This window comes from Myotis brandtii, unplaced genomic scaffold (genome assembly GCF_000412655.1).
Source record: "Myotis brandtii unplaced genomic scaffold, ASM41265v1 scaffold456, whole genome shotgun sequence".
NCBI lineage: Eukaryota > Metazoa > Chordata > Mammalia > Chiroptera > Vespertilionidae > Myotis > Myotis brandtii.
The window spans coordinates 1,344,937-1,371,035 of NW_005367431.1; the positions used below are offsets into that span (position 1 = coordinate 1,344,937).

The 26,099-nt window shown below is 53.0% G+C and overlaps 1 protein-coding gene across 1 annotated transcript in view; it reads right to left on the reverse strand.

The window, feature by feature from the left end:
• Nucleotides 1-10,693: 10,693 nt before the first annotated feature.
• PTPRU (protein tyrosine phosphatase, receptor type, U) overlaps nucleotides 10,694-26,099 on the reverse strand; it is an 82,230-nt gene continuing 66,824 nt past the window's right edge. The window contains exons 21-32 of the mRNA XM_005875242.2: nucleotides 22,671-22,707; nucleotides 21,949-22,046; nucleotides 21,750-21,866; nucleotides 20,874-21,028; nucleotides 18,745-18,880; nucleotides 18,120-18,269; nucleotides 17,526-17,699; nucleotides 15,327-15,467; nucleotides 13,593-13,718; nucleotides 13,302-13,459; nucleotides 12,115-12,250; nucleotides 10,694-11,886 (exon numbers count right to left, since the gene is read on the reverse strand). Of these exons, the coding sequence (XP_005875304.1) occupies nucleotides 11,824-11,886; nucleotides 12,115-12,250; nucleotides 13,302-13,459; nucleotides 13,593-13,718; nucleotides 15,327-15,467; nucleotides 17,526-17,699; nucleotides 18,120-18,269; nucleotides 18,745-18,880; nucleotides 20,874-21,028; nucleotides 21,750-21,866; nucleotides 21,949-22,046; nucleotides 22,671-22,707 (1,491 nt within the window). The 3' untranslated portion in view covers nucleotides 10,694-11,823. The remainder of the gene's footprint in view (nucleotides 11,887-12,114; nucleotides 12,251-13,301; nucleotides 13,460-13,592; nucleotides 13,719-15,326; nucleotides 15,468-17,525; nucleotides 17,700-18,119; nucleotides 18,270-18,744; nucleotides 18,881-20,873; nucleotides 21,029-21,749; nucleotides 21,867-21,948; nucleotides 22,047-22,670; nucleotides 22,708-26,099) is intronic.

Consider the following 26,099-nt stretch of genomic DNA (forward strand, 5'->3'; position numbering starts at 1 on the left):
CCTACTGTCTGTGTCCATTGGTTATGCTTATATGCATTCATACAAGTCCTTTGGTTGATCTTTTTTACCCCCCCACCCCCCTCCCCTGCCTTCCCTCTGAGGTTTGACGGTCTGTTCGATGCTTCCATGTCTCTGTAGCTATTTTTGTTCATCAGTTTATGTTGTTCCTTATATTCCACAAATGAGTGAGATCCTGTGATATTTATCTTTCTCTGACTGGCTTATTTCGCTTAGCATAATACTCTCCAGGTCCATTCCCCTTCCAAGTTTGATTCCTTGAACACTCTCCTTCAATTTCCATGGTATTCTTTAGGGTTCCCTTTATTCCCCTTTAGTTCATTCAATGTGGTTTCTGTCCCCTGATTGAACCTTGACTGACCAGAACCACTTGCACTTCCACACCTTGATTAATGGACTCCAGTGTTTCAGTGATGAGGGAGACAGCACTACACAATGCTGTCCGAATCAAAGCATATATTACCTCCTTTCAAGGTTTGTTTCCCAGCTAGCACCATACTTGAGCCTTCAATAAGCCATTCTACCTTCAATTAAGCCATCTGCTTTCAGGTGATGAGTTATATGTAAGACCAGTTAATTCCATGGGAATGAGCCTACTGCAGCTCTTCCTTTGAAATGAAATGAGTTCCTTGAGAAGAGGCAATTCTGGGTAGAATACCATGATGGTGGATGAGGCATTCTGTAAATCATGGGGGTGATATAGACAAAAGCATTACAGGCAGGGACAGCAAATCTTATCCAGAAAATTGTTCTATTCCAGTAAAGAAGAATCGCTTCCCCCTACATGACGGAAGAGGTACAATGAAATCAACCTGCCACCAGGTAGATGGCTGGTCCATCCAGGGAATGGTACCGTCTTGTAGGCTCATGTTGGTGCCATATTGTGAGTTTATGAGCACCCAGCAGTGATGGCATCCAAGGCAGCCCTTAGTAAGAGGAAGTTCATGTTTTTGAGCCCATGCATATCCCCTATCCCTGCCACTACGGCAACTTCATTCAGGGGCCAATTGGACAAGCACAGGGATTGCTGGGTAAAGAGACTGATAACCACAACGCATGTCATAATATTCACTGATTATTGGAAGCCTCCCTTGCAGTGGATTCCCTTTAGTAAACATTCACGAGAGACACAAATCGGTCTACGCCTACTCTGAAGCGTCCACCCACATACCGCTTCCCCAGAAGTCTTTCCCACCAATTTTCCGGTCCTGTTCCTCTGACCAGCATACCAAACAATACCATCAACAGCTGCTCATAAATCACTGTACATCCATACTTCTGGCCAGCTCTAATTCCAAAATGAGCAACCAACTATACTACTTAAAGTTCTACCCACTGAAAAAATAGTTCTTCAGCACTGTCCTCCAGGGCCACTCGGATGGGGTTGCAGTCTTCTGTTTTGGATGGTACAAGCCTATTGTATAGCACCAGCTGTAAACCAGACGAGTTTTTATTCCTCGGTCAACTGGTCATAAGGAACTCCGCAGGAAGCCATAGGTATGTTTGAGAAATAGGAAGCAATGAAGCAGGAGTCAGAATCATTGGCTCGTGTAACTTCATAACTTCCAGAGTTGCCCACGTGAAGTCTCTTTCACACCACCCCTGTCTGATGGTAGATTGCTGCTTCACAAAGCTCAATGTACGGCTAGTTGTGTCACGAGAATCCTAAGTGGGAATCTCAGGATGAGGTCACCTGATGTCCCACAGTTAGGCACCCAGTCTCTACCACAGTCCAGTAGCAAGCTCGAAGATATTTCTCAGAAGAACAAGTGTTATCTACGTAAGAAGGAATGGATTACTCAAATCCTAGAGGTCTGTTCTGTCATCTCTCTTTGGGGCCTTGCCTGAGACTCCATATAGCATCCATACGTACTATAAAATTTCTGAAAATCATTGGATCTACTGGATTACAGGATGAACTGGTAGGAAGACTTTTACGGAAGCCTTTACTTGCTACAGAGCCTTCAAAGCTGGCAGTCTACTGGGGATTTCATCGATGGGTCAAAGCAGCTCACACACATGGGATATTATGTTTCTTCTAAAATCCAAAAGCCTACCAAGCCCACCCTCTTTTTCTAAGGTTGGTAGTGTAAGGTGCAGCAATTTGACTTTCACCTTGGAGGGGATATCTCAACACGTTTCGTACCATTGAAACCTCAGAAACCTCACTAAGATAGCAAACCTCTGAAACGTTGCGGTACTTCTCACCATAGGGTACTTCCTGTTCATCAGAGGCAATCAGCTTGTCATCAATGTAGTGCACCAGTGTGATGTTTTGCATAATGTCAAGATGACCACATTATCTGTGGACGGTATAATGGCAGAAAGCAAGAATCGACTTAGCTCCGACTAGAGGTCTTCTGTCATCTCTCTTTGGGGCCTTGCCTGAGACTCCATATAGCATCCATACGTACTATAAAATTTCTGAAAATCATTGGATCTACTGGATTACAGGATGAACTGGTAGGAAGACTTTTACGGAAGCCTTTACTTGCTACAGAGCCTTCAAAGCTGGCAGTCTACTGAGGATTTCATCGATGGGTCAAAGCAGCTCACACAAATGGGATATATGTTTCTTCTAAAATCCAAAAGCCTACCAAGCCCACCCTCTTTTTCTAAGGTTGGTAGTGTAAGGTGCAGCAATTTGACTTTCACCTTGGAGGGGATATCTCAACACGTTTCGTACCATTGAACCCTCAGAAACCTCACTAAGATAGCAAACCTCTGAAACGTTGCGGTACTTCTCACCATAGGGTACTTCCTGTTCATCAGAGGCAATCAGCTTGTCATCAATGTAGTGCACCAGTGTGATGTTTTGCATAATGTCAAGATGACCACATTATCTGTGGACGGTATAATGGCAGAAAGCAAGAATCGACTTAGCTCCGAGGCAAGACTGTGAAGGTGTACTGTTGGCCCCTTCAGGTAAAAGCAAACTGTTTTTGGTAGTCCTCACAAATTCATATGGGAAAAAAGTCAGTAGCTCTGTCAGTGGTTATATACCAAGTGCTATACTGAGTTGCTCCAGGAAAGATGATTTCTGGGACAGGAGCTGCAGTTGGAGTCACCACCTGATGAAGCACAATATTCTAGTCATTCTCCAAAACCCATCCAACCTCTGCACAGGCCAGCAGGCAAGTTAAACGGTGATGAAATAGGAATTGCCACCTCTGTCTATTCCAGTCTTCATTAATCCCTAAAGTTTCCCCTGGGATAGAGAAGTGCTTCCAGTGTACTATCATGGTAGAGAAAGGACATTCCAGGAACTTCCATTTTTTCCAGAACTGCTTCCATAATTGCCCTCGCTTCCTGAGTCAGAGACCCAATACGGGCATTCTTTCCTAAGTTATACCCAAACTCTCATGTGAACAACTTGGCAATGCTGTAAATTTAACTGGTGCTTACATTCTGTGACCCACACAAGTAGATATTTTACTTTCACCAATATCAGCTCTATGGCTACATGAAATAAGAGATGTTTTCATGGAAGCTCTGTGGTTTTCAAACCAGGATTTGAGCTCATTAAACAGCTTGAACGTATCTTTTTTCTTTTTCCTTGAGTGCTTCCGTGCATTCAAGAACCCATCCCACACCACAGTCCTTGCAGTCACATCACTCATGTGATGGTCAGGTGTAGTGATCACTTGGGCTCCCAAGACCCTGACTTCAATAGGCATCACATCAAAATCCATCGCAGGTGACAGCATAATTACGATGCCACCGTGCTGTGGATTGCTAGCATCCCAGGTCCCACTGGCAGGGAGCTCAGCACTGTGCTCAAGTCCATGGGCAACAAAACCAATCAAAATTGCACTTTCAGGCGTCTGTTTCCTGGGACCACCCCTGCTCCTGATTCTATATCAATTAAATCCAGACAGGAGACAGAGCTCATAGCCCATCGTTTTAATATGAAAATGTTAATACAAAGAATTACCTCGCAAAGGGTAGTTAATTACTAACAGAGGTAAAAGGGGATACTAAGGGACCCAGAAGTAGCAGGAACAAGGCACCCAGAAGAAAAGGTGTTCTGCAAATAAAAAATGAAAAACTACTATGTTCAGGCTGAGGGAGAGTGAATAGTGAAGGAACTAAGGACTGAGGAGAAGTACTGAGGACTGATGCAGAGCGCCTCGATGAGGGTGGGATGACCGCGAGAACATGCAGCCTCTAGTGGCTAAGAAGCTTGCCAGGCGGTGTGGGCTAGCACTGGTCTGTAGAAGTGGCCTTCAGGAAAGTGAGGCCTGAGGGTACATCTGGAGCTGGTTTACAAGAGTCACTGAGGTTTGGGCTCCTGTATGGGTTGTTTCTTATTCAATAGAGGGAGGACCAGAGTCTGGAAAATTGCCTTCCTGCTGCGACACCTTACAGCAGCGGTTCTCAACCTGTGGGTCGCGACCCCTTTGGGGGTCGAACGACCCTTTCACAGGGGTCGCCTAAGACCATCGGAAAACACATATATAATTACATATTGTTTTTGTGATTAATCACTATGCTTTAATTATGTTCAATTTGTAACAATGAAAATACATCCTGCATATCAGATATTTACATTACGATTCATAACAGTAGCAAAATTACAGTTATGAAGTAGCAACGAAAATAATTTTATGGTTGGGGGTCACCACAACATGAGGAACTGTATTAAAGGGTCGCGGCATTAGGAAGGTTGAGAACCACTGCCTTACAGTGTCCCTCTTGCGCCCTCTACTGGCGAAGTCTATCATTGCTCCAGCAGGCACAAGAACTCTTACAGGGTGCAGCTCCAGGATCACCAAGCAGGGCAAAGAAGGGTGTGTTTGGAGCTCAGAGACAATAAATCAATAACCGGCATTGGGGAGAGGCAGGTATGGAAGGGAGCAGAGGGTTCGCTAGGGAAAGAGGCTCTGCCTCTTGGGGGCGAGGGGCAGGCATGGGCTGGAGCCCTGGGAAGAGAACTGTTCCCAGCTCTCTTCAAAAAGAGAATGCAGCCACATAGTAAACACAGCTCAAGAAAGCCACATTGTTCCGCTTTCAAAAGAACATAAAATAAAATTCCTGGGCAGGCTCCCTCTTCCCACCCCTGGGAGCGAGTAGGAAGTGAGCTGAGACGCATTTCATTCTTCTTGAAGAGGCTTTCTCAGTTCCTTGGCTCCTGCTCACTCACCACCCCCCGCCCCACACCCCACCATTTGCAGCTTCACCTGATATTCAAACACTCATTCGACAGCATTTCCAGCAGACCTTCTAGACCAGTGGTCGGCAAACTGCGGCTCGGCAAACCGCGGCTCGGGAGCCACATGCGGCTCTTTGGCCCCTTGAGTGTGGCTCTTCCACAAAATACCGGCTCTTCCATGGGCCACGAAGTTTCAATCGCACTGTACGTGCGCGCCTACACGTGGTATTTTGTGGAAGAGCCACACTCAAGGGGCCAAAGAGCCACATGTGGTTTGCGAGCCGCGGTTTGCCAACCACGGTTCTAGACCACTGAGTCTGGGAGCTGCCTGACGGTGGGCCTCAGCTAAGTCTGTCTCCACGGCCTGAGCTGAGCCTGGCAGAGCCTCAGGGTTGAGAGGGCAGACTGAGTCATGGACAAGAAAGAGATTGCAAGCACTTAGCGTGGTTCAGGTTCAGACTTTCCGGCACGTCTGGGATCATTCCAAGAGCAAAGAGTTTGGAGCCGAGTGACATGGATTCTAATGCTACCTCGGTTCTTTTCTCGCTGTGTAACCTTAAGCAATTCGCCTCGCCTCCCTGAACCTGTTTCCTTATCTACTACATGGTTTTGGTAATATGTACCTCTCAGGGTTTCTGGAAGGTTAGGGACAATGTCTATATTAAGTATAATGCAGGGACCTACCAGGGTGAGTGCCCAGGCCCATCAGACCACAGCCCAGGCCACACCCACGGTCTCACCAGACTCAGAAAGCAGATGTTTAGGCCAGTGGCCTGCCACCACTGAGCCACAGCAGTCCTGTTAATGTGGGTTTATTGTTTGTTTGTTCTTTTTTTCAATTACAGTTGACATACAATATTCTATTGGTCTCAGGTATTAGACATTAAATAACTTATAAAGCAATCACCCCAATAAGTCTAGTACCCAGCTGGCACCATACATAGTTATGACAATAGTCAGCCCTGTTAATGGGGTTTATTTTTTGTTTGTTTGTTCGTTCTTTTTTTCAATTGCAGTTGACATACAATATTCTATTGGTTTCAGGTATTAGACATTAAATAACTTATAAAGCGATCACCCCAATAAGTCTAGCACCCAGCTGGCACCATACATAGTTATGACAATATTATTGATTACATTCCCTGCCATTGTCACTGCTGTTGAACCAGTGGTACCTCCTTGGAATGGGCTCCTAAAGAGCACCTAGTCCCACCTCCTCACTGGGCAGACCAGGAGACTGAGCCCCAAAGACCGCAGATGTTTGCTCAAGGCCACACAGCATGGTGGTGGCTGAGCCAGCACTGGAACCCAGCTCGTGGCATCAAGCCATTCGACCATCTGGAAGACTAAAAATAACGTGCTTGAAGTATGGGCTTTAAAGGAAGACAGACGGTTTGAATTCTGGCCTTGCACCTTTCATTCATTCAACAAATATTCATTGAGTCTGTGCTTGCTCAGTGCAGGGGGCACAGAGGGCCAGGTCCACATGGCCCAGCTCTCTCACCGTCTGGTGGGAGAGGCAGTGAACAAACAACCAATGAATAACAAGCTGATCGCCCACTGTGAAAAGGCAGCGAGGGACATAGGGCACAGGGCCCTGAGAGGGACAGGGACAGTGGGGCAGGGAGGCACCTCAGGGCATTCAGAAAGGACCTCTGAAGGAGGGGCCATCTGAGCTGAGACCCGGATACTAAGAAGGACCAGTCATACAGAGACTAGTGAAGGGCATCCAGGCACAGAGTGTGAAGCGATGAGAAGACATGAGGCCAGAGGGACACGGTCAGAGAAAGGGCAAAGGCAGCCCAGCTAGTGTGGCCCAGTGACTGAGTGTCAACCTATGAACCAGGAGGTCATGGTTCGATTCCTAGTCAGAGCACAATCCCCGGTTGCGGGGCTGTAACCCCAGTAGGGGGCATGCAGGAGGCAGCCAATCAATGATTCTCTCTCATCATTGATGTTTCTATCTCCCTCTCCCTTTCTCTCTGAAATAACAAAAATAATTGAGAGAGAGAGAGAGGGGGGGGGGCCATATTAGGCAAGGCCTCCAAGGTCAGGGCCAGGAGCTCAGCTTTTACTCAGAGCAGTAGGAGGTCACTGGAGGGTCGGAGCAGGCAAGTGATGGGACCTGGCTTATTTTTTTTCAAAGGATCACTGGCTGCTGCCATGTGAGGGACATTTGTGTGAACTTGGGCAAGATGCTTAAGCCTCTGAGCCTGATCGCCTCTCTAAAATGGGGGTAACAGAACCTTCCCCCCCCCCCCCGCCCCGCCTAGGTTTCACCAGAGGCTGGCATGACAACACACACAGAGCATTAGCACCATGCCCTATGCAGTGTACGCACCAAATAAAGCTTTGCTATTATACATCACTGTGTCCAAAGCCCTCGTCCTCCACCAGCGTGGCCTGCACCTGTTGAAACCATAGGTCCTTCCAATCCCATCCACACAGCCCAGCCTCCCACGGCCTGAGAGCACCACAGCCCATGGTTTTTTCTTCTTCCATTTCCAGGATGAGGCACCGAGGCCCACTGTGAAAAGGAGGCCCTCAGACTAAGGGCCCCAGAGCCCAGGGTCTCTGCTCTCTCCACACATGGCAAGGTAGGTTCTTGTTGGTTCTGGAGCCTATGCAATGACACCCTTATTTCTGCACAGCCCTCAGCCATGGGGGTGTCTATTAAACTCTTGTCCATCAGAAGACCACCAAGGGTGGTCAGCAGGATCCCAGTAACAGGGAGGCAGCCAGGGCCTGCTCTCAATTAGGGCCTTGGAAATGGCCTTAGCATCTATCAAAGTCACGGCTCCATCTCCTGGGTGCCCAGGATATATAACAGGTCCCAATCAGAGGCCAGCAGAGAGGCCGTGAGAAGTCATAATTGCCTTGGCAGGTTCCTACAGGAGATTTATTGTGACATAAAGAAACAAATTTAGCTGCTGGCAGTACCAGGCAGCTGGCCCATCCACGCTTGCAGGAATCCTATTTGCCGGGGTTGGGTGGGTAGGGGCTTCTACCCGACTCTGGCTGGGCCCGTGGACCATTCATCGTCTTGTGCTCCAGGCTGCCTTGTCCAAGAGGCTACCGCCTCTGACACATTTCGCAGCATTTGGAAATCAGTGCCCAGTTCACAAATGACTCATGTGGTGTTGCACCAAGTGATCCTCTGGCTTTTGACACCACCCAGATCATCCATAGAGCAAGATGATTAAAGGCCCAGGCTGCAGTCAGCCTAAACGTGGGCTCCGATTCAAGTCCAGACGCCGTCATGTACTGGCTGTGACTCTGGGGGAGTAAACTGCCTCTCTGAGACCCCATTTCCTCTTCTCTAAAAGGAGGAGGAGCGATGCCTACTCTAAGGAGCTGTTGTATGAATGAAGAGAAAAAGGTAGAAGGCATCTAACAGAGTAATAGGTGCCAAACAAAAAGCGGTGGTGACCATCTTTATTATCCACGGCCTTCAACATTATCCTATGGCAGGGGTCCTCAAACTTTTTAAACAGGGGGCCAGTTCACAGTCCCTCAGACCATTGGAGGGCCGGACTATAGTTTAAAAAAAAACTGAACAAATTCCTATGCACACTGCACATATCTTATTTTGAGGTAAAAAAACAAAACGGGAACAAATACAATATTTGTATTTGCATGTGGCCCACGGGCCGTAGTTTGAGGACCCCTGTCCTATGGGATGGCACTTATGGAGGGGCAGTGACTTTGCTAGTTTTTGGGGTTTTTATTTTTACCATGCTAGCTCTTTTGAAGCATCTTATCTCTACACTTCACCACCAATCCTGCAGGTAGCTATCGTTATGTTGATTTTCTAGCTTAGGAAGCAAAGTGGTTAAGGCACTTGAGCAAGGTCACCAGCTGGTGGAATGCGGAGCTGGGGATGGGATGCTGGCTTGTTGGTTCTGGAGCTAGTGCTCCTCCTAATACACAGCCTACCTTCCCAGCTCCTCGGAAAGGCCACTAGTCAGACAGATAGGCACAACCACACTTGCATCTTCCTTCCCTCCCTCCTCACCTCCCTCATGCCATCATTTCTCGAGCACCAGCTCCAAGATCAGCCCTTTGCTGGCCAATGAGCACAATAAAATGAATGGGATGCTGGCTTGTTGGTTCTGGAGCTCGTGCTCCTCCTAACACACAGCCTACCTTCCCAGCTCCTCGGAAAGGCCATGTAAGGCCACTGGTCAGACAGATAGGCACAACCACACTTCCAGCTCCCTTCCCCCTCCTTCCCTTTTACCCTTCCTCCATCCCTCCCTCTTCCCCTCCCTCATTCCATCATTTCTCGAGCACCAGCTCCAAGGATCAGCCCTTTGCTGGCCAATGAGCACAATAAAATGAACAAAGAAATACTTCTTGCCCTTGAGAAGGTCAATACCTGATGGGGCAAAGAGTAAAGCTGTATCCACATTGCCTGAAACACATGTATCAGTTAGTTTTTGCTGCATAACAAACAATCCCAAAAATGTATTGTTTTGTTTTAAAAGAAAGAACAATTTATTATCTCTCCCAGTTTTAGGGACAGTTTTTGCTAAGTTTAATCATGCAGCTACACTCACCTGACAGGTCGGCCAGGCTGGAAGTTCCAAGATGGCCTAGTTTGCAGGTCTGACAGCTGGTCTCTGCCATTCGTAGGTTACATTGGTACTTCTCCATGTGCCCTCAATCTTCAGGGAGGCTCACCAGGCTTTCTTACATAGCAGGGTTCCCGAAGGCAAAACAAAAGCTGCAGTGCCCCTTGAGCTTTAGGATCCAGAATTTGACATCACTTACGCCACATGCTATTGGTCAAAGCAAGCCACATTCTGTTGTTTAGCTAGTATCAGACATACATTCGTGACCTATCACGTAAGGTGGTTCAGCAGGTGCAGAAGGAGTGTGAGCAGGCCAGTCGAGCTAGGCGAGATCCTAATTAATACATTTTTAGTTCAGAGTAAAGGATGTTGTTTCTCAGGCTGGGAATGGGCTGAACCTGGGCAGCAGGACGACCGTCCCCAGATGTGTGTCCCCTCTGTCCCCTCTCTGCTGTGTGCTCATGAGTAGCCCTTTCAGCACACCTGGCACCATGCAATAAACTTAACCACAATGTCTTCTGCTCCGAACAGGATTGTCCCCATTTTACAGATGGGAAACCAAGACCTGGAGAGAACAGTTGACTTGCCACCCAGGGCCTCACGGCTGGTGAGACCCGTGTGCCTGACACCAAAGCCTGAGCCTCCCAAGCTGCCCCCAAAAGAGCTCAACCCAGGTCCAGGCCCCCAGGGGGGAGAGGCAGCTCTGGGACCCTCAGAGGTCTCAGGATAAAGCCCACTGCCCGGTGAAGAGGCCTGGGAGGAGGCAGCAACAAGCCAGAGTCCCTTGGAACCGCCTCTGCAAATGGAAGGACCCTGCGTGATGCTCTGGTCCATGCCAGACCAGCACGCAGGCCTCTGACCCCCAGTCCAGGGCCCGCCCACTGCACTGGGACGCCGGGGCAGGTGAGCAAGCCCCAGTCGAGCTGGTCATTCACACACCAGGCCGCTCTGTGGCATTCAGAGAGCACGTTTATTTACAAAGCACTTTACAAACATCAGCTTTTGCCTCCCCACAGCCCCCTGCGAGGTAGGTCAGTAGTCATATCTACAGTTTACAGATGGGGAATTTGAGGCACGGAATGGGGGTGTGGCCTGCCCCGTTGTAGAGATCTTCCCACCCACCCATCAAAAACTAAACAAAAAAGCATCGATCCTCCACTCCAAAACACACCTTCTTCCTCTGAACTCTCAGGGTTGGGAGCAGCCCTCACCTAACAGTGCTCTCTCCCCAGTTGGCAGCCTGATCGGGAGCCACAGGAACCTCAACCCCACGGGCTGTTGTTCAGCCTTATTGTTCAGACTGTCACTGGGCCAGAGGGAGCAGGGCCCGGCCAGCGAGGCCGGGAAGTTATAGGCAGAGGCGCCTGAGGTTGTGTCTCATTCTGCAGACGTTGGGTCAGGCAGGGAAGGGGCTTCGCATCGGGCAAGGGAGGGGTGGGCAGATCCTGGTTCAGGGAACTCAGAGCACATGTCAGGGAAGCAAAAGTGGAAGGGATCATGAGCAAAATTTCCCAGGGGCTACGGGGCGCAGCGCTGGAGGAGGGGCTGCGGTTCCGCCTGGGGAACCTCAGTCTGATGTGCCCACTGGCAAATCAGAGCAAAGCCCAGTCTCCCCAGGACCGCAGGGACTGGGCCAGATGGGATTCTAGATGCCAAAGCCCGACGCACTCCCTGCTCATGTGGAGCCATGCTGGGTGGAATGTTGGCCTGGTACACATCCCACCAAGGACTGGGATACAGTCACAGGGCTTGAGCCTAGTCCCCCCGAGCAAGCAGTTCTGAGCTCCTGTCACTCTGCCAGGCAGTGCCCGGCCTCTCGGCACAGGCCAGCAGGACCCCACGCAGGTGGGCTGGACTGCAGTCTTGCTAAGCTCCTCCTTGGCCCCCAGGCTGCCCACGGTACATTTGGCGCAAGGCCCTGCCCCCCGTGAAGGCAGCACCAAGAAGGCCCATCACCCACTCCAGTGCCTTCCCTATGGGTTGTGGTTGAGCAGAGTTGGGGACACAGGTCTTCCTCTCGGTAACGATGACAGGCCTGGCCCTGAGTGCACAGTGGGTGCTCCAGGCCAGGGGCCCCCGCTATCTTGACTCCAGCCCCTCCAGGTACTCCAGGGCCATATCATAGCAAAAGTGGTACTGATCCTGGGGAGAGGAGAGAAGGAGCCATGAGCCTGGGTGGAGGGGGCAAGCATGAGACCGGGCCCGTCTTGGGGAGAAGGGGAAATAGGGGACACATTTTGGCACCACAAGACTAACTGTGGGGGACCCGAGGCCCAATTGTGGGGACTGGATATGGGAGAGTGGGTACTGGGGGGACTGGCTGGGCATGGAGGTTGGAAGTGGCTGGGCACAGGGGACATGGCACCTCACCAGGGTCTCCACCATATTGGGTTTGTAGTTCCTAAGCGTTTTGGCAGCAAAGAAAACGTCCACCAGGTTGTGGCAGCGAATCATCTCCAGGACCGTGGCGCAGGCGCAGAAGGTGCCGCTGCGGCCACCCCCATTTCTAAATGAGACACAAAAGGTTTGGGGTAAGGCTTGGGGGAGGAGGGTGAACTCCAAGGTAAAGAGCAGGGCCAGGGTCTGGGAACCCAGAAGGGAGGGGCCGGGAGCCCAGAGGTGAGGGCAGGGCCAAGGCACCCGGAAGGGAAGGGAAGGGAAGGGAAGGGGAGGGAAGGGAAGGGAGCCCAGAGGTGAGCAGGAGGGTAAGGGGGCGGAGTCTGGGCCAAGACTGACATCCAAAGCTGAAGGTCTCTAGGAAGACAGCCTCCAGGAGACATGGCCGATTCTGAGAAGGAGGAAGGCATACTCCCAGAGAAAGAATGACAGCAACAGAGGAGGGCAACGGAGCAGCAAGCAAAACCCAGAGAGCAGGATGGGAAGTGAATACTGAGAATACCAGTCACCTCAGCAATGCAGACACGGGTGCAAACACAGGTACACCCTGAGTCTCCACAGCCTGTCCCTGTCCCTCTCCCTCCTCTGTTCCTGTAACTCAGGGTGTGAAGTCCTCTTGGGAGATGGGGGACTGGACAGGCCCTCATCCCTGTCTCTAGAGTCTCTCCCACTAGAACTGAAAGCCCGAGAGGCAGGTCAGGCCCGACCCGGCTCCCTCTCCCCGCATCCAGCATGCCCAGCCCGGGAAGGGCCAGCAAGTCTGAAAGCAGCAAAGGAGTGACTGCAGCAGACACGAGGGCATAAATGAATCATGGATGGGGCACATGAATTCATTAATTAGTGAGTTAGTTACTTACTGAAAGGGTGAAAAGGTTCTATGTGAGCATTCATGAACAAAGACCAGAAATCCACTGGCTTAAAACGTGTGCTACAGGATCACAGGACCCTGGCAGGGCCCTCATTACATGGGCAAAGTCAACCATCACACGGAGCACTGGGCAGTTCTGCAGGGTCAGAGCTGACTAGGATCCTCCAGGGAAGGCAGGGCCAGGTGTCCGGGAGCCAGGGGCTTTGGTGCCAGTCTTGAGGCCGGCCTCTCACGCTGGACCTTTCTCTCCCGCTCCCCGCCCCCTCCCGCCCGAGGCAGGCCCAGCACTCACAGGCAGTGCACGACCGTGCGCCCGTCCCCGCTCTCCGCCTGCCACCTGTCCACCTCGGCCAGCAGGCGCAGGAAGGCCTTCTTGGAGTCCGGTGTGTCCCGGTACGCGGACCAGCGCAGGAACTGGAAGTGCCGCACCAGCAGGTGCCCCTCCTGCAGCTGGGGGTGTGGGCAGCCAGCCAGGGGGACATGAGCACCGGGGTGACCAGGCCCCCGGCAACCTCAAGAAGGTCCCTACAGGCCACACCCACCGCCACCCCGCTTCTCACCCTGGGGCTCCCAGATCACTCACCCTCGAGATGTTCTGCACGCGGAAGACACGGGCCACCAAGTCTTCGTCCGCTGAGCCTGACACAAACTCCACCTCCATGAGGCCATACTGCTGCCGGCCCGGCTCCGGCCAGTACTGCAGGCATGGCTGGCGGCACGAGCAGGGAGACGGGCACTGAGCAGAGCCTCCGGGCAGCTGCCACTCACCCACCCCAACCTCCACACTTGTGCCGGGACTCCCATGCACCCTGGGCCACCCACTCACTCCGGACTCCTCTTCAGAGCCACCCACTCCCCACCACTCACCCACAACTGCATGCACACCTGCCCGGTGTGTTTGCAGACACACCCGGGGCAGCTGAGACAAACCCTTCAAAGTGGGTGCCCTGGTGCTCTAGCCACTCTACAGCCACACCTAACACACCTCCACAGGCTGCCTTCGCCCAGAGGCGCGCCTCATCGGCCCTCCCATCCCAGCAACCCCGCCCCCTGGTCTTCTCTCTCACTACTTCTGCCCTCCCGCATCAGCTCAGAGGTAGGGTATCCCTGATCCTGCGACACAGCTCAGCTCCTGCCCAAGACCACTCCATGGAGTCAGGGACCTACATGTATCCCCCTCTAGGCCACAGACTCGAGATAGCAGAGGGACAGAGGCGGCAGGGCCCCCCCACACACACACAAGTGCTCCGAGCTAGTCGGTCCCAGGCCCCAGCTTCTAGTCTCCGCTCTTCCTTATTCTGGGCCCAATTTTCTGCCTGTGAATTGGCCCCACGTGCCTCCCAGACAACTCCAGGCTCCACTGCTTCCCTCTCTGACCACACCTTCCTCTTTCACTCCCTTCCTCTTTCAGCCTGGGCTTCAGGCAAGTCCTTGCATTCAGGCCTTTGCACATGCTGCTCCCTCTCCATGGGTCACTCATCCTCCAACCTCCGAAGCAACTCACCCTCATCATCTTCATCCCTGCCATGTACTGAGAGCCTGTGTACTCGACATGGCCCAGCGCTACGCATCCTACCTATGTCTGACATGGTCCTGACAGTAACCCCATGAGCGAACAGGTGCCCTGATGGTGCCCATTTCACAGAGAAGGAAACTAAGGCTCAAACTATCTCCTAGATCGAACAGTCAGAAAGTAAGGAGGCTGGAACTTTTTCTGCCTCAAAGACCCCCCATGATGGGCAGTTTAGTTCAGCAACTAATCGGCTCTGGAAGGAGGCAGTGCAGAGTCGGGGCACAGCTCCGTGCTTCCCAGCTGTGACCTTGGAGACGTTGCTTCGTCTCTCTGGGTCTTAATCTTCTCACCTGAAGCCCATAAGTGCAAAGCAGAGTCCCTGGCACAGCAGGGACTTCATAAAAAGCAGCTCTTTTCCTCCAGTCTGACAATCTCATTTTACAGACAAGGAAACGGAGGCCCCGGGAGGGAGCATGACCTGCCTAAGGCCACTCAACCAATAGGTGGCAGAGCTGGGATCCAACCCCTGACTTTCGGGATGTGCCCCTGAACGCACGGTGGCATGGGTAGCAGGCAGCCAGCCCGCGGCCAGCAGGGCCCTCACCCAGGCGGAGTTGGACTGGTGCAGCTGGTTGAGCATGACGATGGAGGTGCGGAGGCCCTGGGAAGGAGCATGACCTGCCTAAGGCCACTCAACCAATAGGTGGCAGAGCTGGGATCCAACCCCTGACTTTCGGGATGTGCCCCTGAACGCACGGTGGCATGGATAGCAGGCAGCCAGCCCGCGGCCAGCAGGGCCCTCACCCAGGCGGAGTTGGACTGGTGCAGCTGGTTGAGCATGACGATGGAGGTGCAGCCGTAGTCGTAGACCAGCCTCCAGAAGTCAGGCGTGGTGCTCTGCAGTGGGTGCAGGGTCACGATGAAGGCTGCGCTCCGCGTGTAGCTCTGCAGGGAGACCAGGACTCAGCAGGGCCCCCTCCCCACCACGACATAGCCCGATCCTCTGCCACAGGCTGATACTCTCCCTACCGTCTACACAGCTGTGCCCCACAGGACCAGGCTTGCCGCCATTGGCCCATTTCACAGGTTGGCCACTACACTGACGCCTGAGCGGGCAGGGTGAGCCCCCAGACCTCTCCAGAGTCCACACCTATGGCTCCAAGGAACTAAACAGCAAAAGGTCCCCAAATGTGTGACAATGGGAGCTTCGGCCTGGTAGGCAGAGGCTGGCCAAGCCTGCTCTCTGCCTCAGGGCCTTTGCACATGCTATTCCTATTGCCTAGACCAAATTTCCCAAGTCTTTACACAGCTTTCTCCCTCACTTCTTTCTGGTCTTTGCTTAAGTATCACTTCCTCCAAGAGGCCCTCCTTAACCTTAACCTCATCAAAAATAGCCATACATGCAAGCCCCCAAAACCCACATTAAATATTTCTTCTGCCTGGTTGATTTCTGTAGAGATTACCAGTGTCTGACATTCTGTTGGATATTTGTTTAATAATTGTCTCAACCCATTCCCTAAATGCAAAGGTCAAGAGATCAGAGATTTCGGAGTGTGGCCTGTACCCAGCGGCCCATTCCCACCCAGGGCCAGGGAGCCCCAGTGTGACCCTCCCCAGCTCAGAGACCCACAGGACCCTCACAGAGCCTGCTGCCCTGCCCAGTGTGCACCCTGGGGCCAAAGAGGGGGCTGGGAGGAAGGTCGCAGATTCCTAAGTTCCCATCCAAAACTCTCTAGCACCCATGCCACCGCCCCAGGGCCCTGGCCCCCTCAGCAGGGGCATGCACACCCACCTACTCATGCATCCCACCCAGCTGAGCGACAGTGACTGGTGGGCCCCTCTCCAGCCACTCCCTTCAGTGGCTGGGGCTCCTCCTCCCCTGGCCTTTAGCTCACACCGGAAGCCCTTGGGAAGCACGCACGGGGGCTTCCCTCTTTAGAGAAACTCCCCTGTCCCCTGCACTATCCTGCCAAGGGACTCTGCCAGGAGCCAGGCCCCTCTCCCTCACACCTGCTCTGAAAAAACCTCCCTCTCCACATCTCATCTCCATGTGGAGGGACATCAGTGGTCGGCAAACCTGTGACTGGCCCACCTTCCTGCACTCCTCCCATGGCAAGTTTGGGACAAGGACTGAGCATGCTCAGCTCAGCCCCTTCCCCTCTTTTCCCAGGCCGCCTGTCCTCAGAAAGTGTGCGTTCAACTGCTCCTGCTCCTGCTCCTGCCTCATGTAAAGGCCTGTCCCTGGTGGGAAGGGGTGGCCTGTGGCTGCGCAGCTGTATCCGGGACAAGTCTGCCTGACTCGGGAGCGAAGGAGGAGCCGGTCCTTAGCCACATGTCGGAAGTCACATTCTCCGGTTTTATCCAGTCTGTCTCCTGCACCCACCTCTCAGCTGGTTCCATTTGGGAGAGGAATGGGGTGATGCTCACGGACTCTTCCCCCCTCAGACGGCAGCATCTTGGGGTTACTCCTTGGGGACTAAAGCCCCTGTTCTGCTTGCAACACCCAATGCAGGAGGTGGAGCCCCCAAGCTGGGAGCAGGGGAAGAGGCTTCTAGATGGCTCCTGAGCCCTCAGACCAAACCAGGGTGGGGCCAGGGAGCAAGTCACTATCCCAAGCCATGTCCTGAGCCCGGCTCCCACTCAATCACCCCAGCACAAGCTCCCCTGGCTCCAGACTCCAGGTCTCAAATCCCAACCCCAAACCCTCCTATCCTCCCAGCCAAGGCCCCCAAATCACTCCTACCCCAGGCTCTGCTTAGTCCAGTCCTGGAGACAGCCCTCCCTGGACTCCACCACCCAACCCCGACTCAGGCTAAGGGTAATACCTGAGGGGGAAACTGCCCTGGATGTCCTGAATGGAGCTCATTGTGGGTAGAAGAGTCACCCCTGAAAGGGCAAAGGGTCCCAGACCCAGAGCCCTCAGTTCTACTCCCTGGCTCTTGGACATTCCCACCTGCTGGCGGGGAGGCAGTCCCAGAGCCCACCCCACGCCCGAGCCCTCACGTCAGTCAGGGCCGCGTTGATGTAGTTGTTGGGGTCCCCATCGGTGGAGATGAGGAAGGGCAGGCAGCGGTCAGGCGGCAGGACGTCCATGCTGCGGTTCTTGTCTCGGTTGCGGGGCAGCAGGGCGATGCTGCACTCCTCCACGTCCAGTGGCGGCGTGACCGAGTTCAGCGTCTACAAGGAGTGAGAAGAGGAATGGGGGTGGCATCCAGCACTTACTGGGCCTCCTCGCAGCCCCATGAAGGAAACTGGGCTGAGTTATTCATCCCATCTCTGACTCCTACAGCACTGAGGACCTCCAATACACACACACACACACACACACACACACAGCTGCACTCCTCCACGTCCAGCGGCGGCGTGACCGAGTTCAGCGTCTACAAGGAGTGAGAAGAGGAATGGGGGTGGCATCCAGCACTTACTGGGCCTCCTCACAGCCCCATGAAGGAAACTGGGCTGAGTTGTTCATCCCATCTGACTCCTACAGCACTGAGGACCTCCAACACACACACACACACACACACACACACACACTCACTCACAAACCACACCTACATACCTACACACACCTATACATACGCACTCCTGCCCCACCTGGAACTCTTCCCGCAGCTGGGAGGAATTACTCTGAGGGTCAATACGGATCATCTCCTTGTAGGTGGCCTTGAATTCACTGACAGGGATGGTGGTCTCCCCACACAGGCAGGCCTCCAGGATTGCATCATGGATGAAGATATACTGCTCCTAGAACAGGAGGGAAGAATATGAAGAATCAGGAGGGGCAGAGAAGCTAGAAATTTGGGGTGGAGGCAGGAGGAAGCAAGCCCAAGGTTGAGGCACGGGCGTGCTGATGTGGAGTCCAGCCACGTGGTACTACAGGTTGGGCCAACCCTACTTGAAACAACCTTCATGGGTACGTTCACTTATATTTCATCCCTATAACAACCCTGTGAGCAGCTCTGATGGTGCGGGGACAGCCCAGAGCCACATCTAGCGAGGTGCAGACAGGTCGTACCTTGACTGCAGAACCTATGACCTTGGCCCACTGCTATTTGACCTCACCCAGCAGGACACAGTGGAGCTGAGTCTGGGAGACCCTGAGAGGTTGGCAGGGATGGGAAGGACAAGGGGGCATCCTAGGAAGGGGAAGGGCCTGAGGACACCCTTCTGATGCCAGCCTGCAGGACGCGAGTCCTGGAGAGGGGGCCGCATCCCCTACCTCAGTCTGGATCATGTTGACGCGCCGGGAGCAGAGGGTCTTCACGCAGTTGTAAATGTCCACGACACCCTCACACTCGGCCATGTCCAGCATCACGTCCAGAACGATGTAGCAGCCTGTGCGGCCAGTGCCGGCGCTGGGGAGAGAATGGCCCGGGACAGGTCAGGGCCTTGGGAAGGGAGCCCAGGTCTAGGGGGGAGAAAAGAGAGGCACCTGGCCACGTCTCCACCACCCAGGGGAGGGGACACAGAGAGACCCCCACCCCGGGCAAGGAAGAGCCAGAGAGAAAGCCTCGGAAGAGTGCTGGTGGAAGATGGTAAGGATAGAACTGGGGATGGGCCTCGGGGAAGGAGAGAAGGGAAAGGGGTAGGGAGAACGCAGAGGTGAAACTTAGCAACTTCGATCGGAGGGGAGGGACAAAGGTGATGCTCAGAGCTTAATCCAAGACTGTTCTTGCTCCCGGATATTCCTCCAATCTCCTGCACATCCCTCAAAGCCCCACCCACTCACAGCCCTTCCAGCAGACAGCATTCTTTCATTAAAGCACCCTTCCTGCCACGTGGTCGTTGGTTACGTGACTGTCTCCCTAGCCCGACTGGGAGCTCACCGAGAGCTCCGCTGAGTCTCATCCGTCCCTGGGATCTTGGCGCTGAGCACCAGGTAGAGCAAAGTTAAGGGCGGGGGAGGGGAGGAGGGGAGGCAGACAAAGATGACACCAAGATTTCAAGCTTGAAAGTAGTAGTATCGAAGTGTTGTCAGGGACATATAGCAACTGGGTCCCCCATACACTGCTGGTAGGGGCTTAAATTAGAACAACCACTTCGGAAACCCGGCGGTATCTACGAAAGCTGAATGTTTGCAGACAGCAATTCCACTCCTACACACATAACCTACAGAAATGCGTATGTATGTTGGCCACAAAACATGCAATAGAATGTCCTTAGCAGCACTATTCCTATAGCTCAAAACTAGAAACCGCCCAAACACCTATCAACAGCAGAACCAATAAACACATTGTGGTTTATTCATCCAGGCAAATAAGATACAATATGAATGGAACTTGGGGAACATAAGGTTGAGGGAAAGAATTCAGACACCAAAGAGCACCTGCTGTACGATTCCATTCACACCCAGTTCAAAAACACGCACCACCAACCTGTGGTTCGGAAGTCAGGACAGTGATTGGTCAGGACAGTGATTGGTCAGGACAGTGATTGGTCAGGATGGTGATTAGTCAGAGTGGGAGGAGGGGGCTCAGGGGCCTCTGGGTGCTGGTAATTTTGTTTCTTGATCTGAGTAGCGATGGTTATTTCACAGGTGTGTGCAATTTATGAAAATTCATGATGTCATATATACACTTATTTGTGCACGTTGCTTCAAGTATATTATTCACGAAGTTTTATTCTAAAAAGATGGTATCCTAAAGAAGCCTAAAGAAACCAAAGAGAAGCTGGTTTGCGGGTGGCAGGGCAGGCGGTGGCATGAGCCCGCTTTGTGGCATCAGGGGAGCTGATAAGAAGCCAAGGAGAGGCACCAGGACAAGACACAGAGGCCCAGGGGCCACGGGCCAGAGATGAAGCTCTCCAAGGGGATGTGGAGGGGGAACAGTTGGGGAAGGACCAGGACGGGGCACTGGGCCTCCACTTAAGAGGAAGAAGGAAGATGAGCAGAGGAGGAAGCAGAGCAGAGAGAGAAAGGCAATTGGGGGTCACGGGACTCAACCAAGGCAGGAGGTAGGAGAGCTGCGGAAGGTGGGAAGGCCGAGGGTGAGGAAAGCCCCTGGGTTTGGAGAAAAGAAGAGAAGGCCAAGTCCTTGCCAGCACCTGGGCCACACCTAGCCCGTAGGCGTAGGTGACACTTGCTGAACGGAAGCAAACAGAACTTGACCCTGCCTGGTGCCGCCAAGCTCAACCCCTCTATGTCTCTGGTGTCTCCTTGGTGTCTGGGCCAAGGGCCTCCCCAGGTTCTGGGAAGGACATGAGGGTGCCAACCTTAGAGCCAAAGTTCAAAGGGCCCTTGGGGGTCATTCTCTCCTCTATCTCTCGTTAGAATGAACGCCCAGCATCCTGTAAGGACCTTGAACCAACCCCACTCCCGGCCTCTCTTCTCCTGGACTCCCAGCACCCCACCTGCAATGGATGACAATGGGCCCAGCGTCAGGTGGGGTGGAGGCCTTCACGCGCCGGATGAAGGCCAGCAGCCCCGTGGCGTGGTAGGGGACGCCGTGCTCCGGCCACGCTGTGAAGTGGAACTGGCGGACCTCGTGCCGGGCAGAGTAGCCTCTCTGGGGAGACAACAGTAACTGCAGTTAGTCACCCCAGGCATCTATTAGATGCTTGCTGTGTGCCAGGATTTCAATCAGTCCCAATAATAAACTTAGGAGTGGGTGCTAACGCTCCTTGTACAAGCGAGAAAACTAGGGCTCGTGGAGGAGAAAGCCCTTGCCCCAGGTTAGCTACCCAGGACTGGGCAGGTCTGCCTGCTGCCTGCCCCTGCGCCACTGAACACCTACCTCTCACACCAGATTGTTGTTCTGACGCTCGGCTCTCAGTCTAAGACTAAGACCAGAGGGGCTTACAGAGGATCAAATGGGATCATGTATGGGAGGACTTGTCCACGGGCCCTGTGGCCTCTCATGAGTGATGTCACCACCCTGAGCCTCACTTTCCTCGTCTGTAAAATGGGGCTAATGGGAAATGCCTAATCCTAGAGCTTTCGGGGCTGAAACAGCATATGTGACACTCTCAGCAGTGTCCCGCACACAGTAAGACCAACAGCCAGCAACTATCGCAGCATCTTCAGTACCTCGACTTCCGCTTGGAGTCGCCAGCAAAGACAGCTTCTCGCCCTATCACGGTGCTCCCAGCAGGTATCAGGCAGCTGCCTAGTGGGAGGGCAGCAATGCCCTCCTCCCCCCTCCTGCTCCTGGGCTGGGGGAGGTGGGGAGGTGGGCTCTGCCCCGCCTCATCAGGCACCCCCCAGTCACCAGGTGACAGGAGACTCACCCGCTCCAGGGCAAAGGTGCGCACAACGTATTCTGCTAGCGTCTCCGTCTTCACCAGCGTGATCTTGATGTCCCCGTACATGTCCGAGTCTTCCGGCCAGTACCGCGAGCATTTCACCTGGAGTCCCCACGGGGCAGGCTCAGCGGGCTCTTCACTGCCCCCTCGGCCTGCCATGCCCCTGGCCCCACAGCCCGCTTACCCTGCCCACTTCCACCAGCTTGGTGATCATGACGATGCTCGAACAGTGCTCCTGCCACACCAAGCGCCAGAAGTCGTAGACCATCTCGGGCTTCGGCCCTGGAGGCACAGAGGGTGCTTGTCCCTGAGGCAAGGTCTCCGTCCAGGGCCAGCACCCCCGCTGCCCAGCATCAGCATTCCCGGCCAGGAGGCTCCTGAGTCCCAAGGGGGGCTTCATGCACACACCACCCACACCCCCACCAACTGCCAACTCAGGCCTGGAGGGCCCTGGGGACGGGCAGAACCGGGGAGGGCCTGGCTGGGGACCTGGGTCATCTTGAGTGGAACCCAGTAGGCAGAGCTGGAGGGCCATGGCCCAAGTCTCCAGAAAGGATGGACAAATGTACAGTCGGAAGGAAAAGACACAGCCAGAGGGACCCAGGCGGCCCCCAGACTGGGGCACAACCCACAGCTCGGAGGACTGAGCCTGGCTAGCCCCTTTGCATGCACCGCCTTGGGGACAGACAGATGGACAGGGAGCTACAGATGGACTGGGCACACCAGGGAGACACAAGCACAGGCAGGTACAAACTAACAGCCAGATTCCAGAAGATACAGCCAGGTTGGGGCTCAAACAGACAGAAACAGCAGAGAGACAGAGAGTCAAGCAGCTCGGTAGGGAAGACAGGAAGGTGGCTGAGGGCATTCGGCACACGGGGGCACACGGGCAGACGTGCCAGTTACCTTGAGTGGCTATGAAGTGGTTTGACCTGTGATAACCCTGGAATGAAGAGGAAGCAGTGAGACCTCAGGGTCTTCTCCGCCCTTCTCCCCAGAACAAGCACACCCCACCCTTTCCCCAGGACTTCCTGTCCCACCAGTCCCCAAGCAAGAAGGGAAGAGCAGCTGGGACACCAGTGTCTTGGGTCTAGATCAGCGGTTCTCAACCTGTGGTTCGCGACCCCTTTGGCGGTCGAACGACCCTTTCACAGGGGTCGCCTAAGACCATCCTGCATATCAGATATTTACATGACGATTCATAACAGTAGCAACATTACAGTTATGAAGTAGCAACGAAAATAATTTTATGGTTGGGTCACAACATGAGGAACTGTATTTAAAGGGCCAGAAGGTTGAGAACCACTGGTCTAGACCCATCTTTGCTGTGTGACCCCAGGGAGGACACACTCCTTTTATGGGCCTAGAGGGTCTCCCCGTCCATAAATTGGGAACAGTTATGCACAATCTGCTGGCAACCCAGCTGTTGTTTGGAGAAAAATAAAATCCAGGGTGATCCTGCCCTGTCCCCAAAGCCCCACGGGCCCTAAGCAACCCCAGACCCAGGGCTGGGGTTGTCAGCGATCCCAGCCCATGTGAGGCGACCAGAAGGGACAGTGCCCCGTCTACTTCAGTCACCCAGAGCTTGGGGGCCCAGAGGAAGGCTTCAGGTTGGGAGCAAATGAACACGGGTTACTCGTGGTTCTTAGATAAATATTTTTTAAATCCTTAAAAATCAGTAATAAATTTTGAGACCCTATTAAGGCCACCTACTGTGCTAAGCACTTTACCTGAATTATCTCCCACTAGAGATGCCAAGAGCTACTTCATCCTCCATGCCCAGGGCCCTCGGGCAGAGAAGAGGCACCGGCCAGACCCCACCCCTGCCTCACCCCTGCCCCAGGGCCACAGCTGCCCAGGGGGTCCTGCCCAAACGAGATACCCAGGGATTACATATAAGAAGTCCTGCAGGGCTGGAGCAAGAGAAAACCACCAAGGTCGGCCATTTGTCTCAAGTTCACGCCCTCCCTGAACTCCCACCCCAGGCCCAAGGAGCCCTGGAGCCAGACCACCAGGGTTCAAACCCCAGCTCTGTGGAGCTCTTGCTAACTTGTGTGCCCTTAGGCAAATCGCTTCACCTCTCTATGCCTCGATGTTCACATCTATACAACGGGAAAGACTCCAGTATCTACTCTACTTCCTCGGGCTGTTGTGAAGAGTGAAGTAACATATGTCAGGGTTTGGCACCAAGGCAAGCACAGTGTCAGGACTTAATCAACATAACTATCATTATTACGACTACTTCAAAGGTCAAAGAGTATGTTATCTTTCAAGATCCAAATAGTGTGGATGTCAAGAATTTCCGGGGCAGAAGGTGGTTTACTGTGAGGTTAAGAATCTTATCCTTGGAGTCAAGTTGACCTAGTTCTTGTCACAGCTCTGCCAAGTAGTAGCTATGTGACTCTAGAGCAGTGGTTCTCAACCTTCCTAATGCCGCGACCCTTTAATACAGTTCCTCATGCTGTGGTGACCCCCAATTTCATTGTTACAAATTGAACATAATTAAAGCATAGTGATTAATCACAAAAACAATATGTAATTATAAATGTGTTTTCGATGGTCTTAGGCGACCCCTGTGAAAGGGTCGTTCGATCCCCAAAGGAGTCACGACCCACAGGTTGAGAACCGCTGCTCTAGAGACTAAAGGGCACTTCTCAGCCTCTCATGTGCACCTGGGGATCCAGTTAAAAGGCGGATTCTGCTGCAGAAGGTCTAGGGTGGGGCCCAAAACTGTGCATTTCCAACCACCTCCCAGGTGGTGCTGATGCTGGGCCTCAAAACACTTTGCGTAGCCAGACTCTCAGCCTCTCTAAGCTCGGTTCTCCTCGGCATAATAGGAGACATGCACCTCAGAGCCCACAACACAGTCAAAGACACCAATAATGAAAAGCCGCCCAGACTCACTCAGCCCTCACTACCGGACTTCTCCCGGTCTAGCCCAATGCCCTTCTGCTGTCTCCCGAGCCATTGCCTCTGCTCTGAGTCCTCAGCAGAGCTGCTGGGCAGCTGGGGTTAGAGGGGAGGGCCCAGCGAGGGTGCCACCAGTGCTGCCCTCTCCCCAGTGCCGGTCAAGCTGGGAACAGGCTACTCCACCTAAAATAAAACCCACTTGCCTGAGAGCCCACATGGGAGCAAGAGCCTCTTCAGATTCATCCATGTCTCTCTCTCTCTCTCTCTCTCTCTCTCTCTCTCTCTCTCCAGGGCTCAGCACCCGCCCACATGCTAGTCAGCAAATGCAAGTTTTTAAACAGATAACCCTCAATATATGCACTTTTTAATTGTGTACATGCATTATTGCATAATTATATTACATAGAGGACAGTGAAGTAGAAAGTTTAAAACAATCAGATTTAAAGGAAGAGAAGGGATCCATCTTGAGCAAACCCACTTCAGAGACCAGCATTACAGAGAGAGCTCTGGTCCTCACACTCCAGGGCATCAGCATGTCCTAGGAGCCTGACCCCGCCCCCACCCCTCCCTGCAGCCTCCAAGCAGGTGGAACTGGGAGACCAACCACTGGCATCGTGGGCGAGACCCCCAGGGCTCCTGATGCTCCCCAAAGGGGAAGAACCACAGTCCAGTGTGAGAATTGAGTGCTCAGGCTGGGGTGGAGGCCCGGCTCCATGCAGTTGTGAACAAGTCACCTAACTTTTCTAAGTCTCGATTTTCTCATCTGCCAAACTCGGGTCCCCCAGCTTGCGGAGTGTGGTGAGGATGATGTGCTAGCACAGCACAGCAGCACTCATGTTGACTGCTGTGTGAAGACTTTAAGCCAAGGCTTCTGAGGGTGTTTCTTAAGGGTCTGACAACAAAGAGCCAAAAGGGTGGGCTGTGTGTTGTGCGGAAACAGGACATACAGAAGTATAACCACCTATATTCATCACCTCTTAATGGAGGTGCGAGGGCCGAGTGCAGCCACTGCACTTCGTGGGTCTAATGCCCCATTTAAATTTGGGAACCTCACAGAATAAGCACCCCCAATGTAAGGGGGTGTCTGGGAGCACATCTGCAGTAACTGGTCACCTCCAGCAGATGCGACTGCAGGGAACTTTCACTTTACATTAGGCGTCTCCGTGTTGTCTGATAATGAGCCATATTTTTGCAATCATAAAAAAAAAAAAGCAAGAAAAATATTTTTTAAAGAAATGAGGAAATTAAAATAGAAAAGGTATCCACAAAATAGCAAACAATCCCATTAGGCATCAAATATTGTGAAGATAATCTATACTAATAAAAGGGTAATATGCTAATTAGACCGGGAGATCTTCTGGACATCCTTCCGGACAAAGCCATGGTGACGGGGCCGAAGCAGAGGCGGTTAGGGGCGATTAGGCC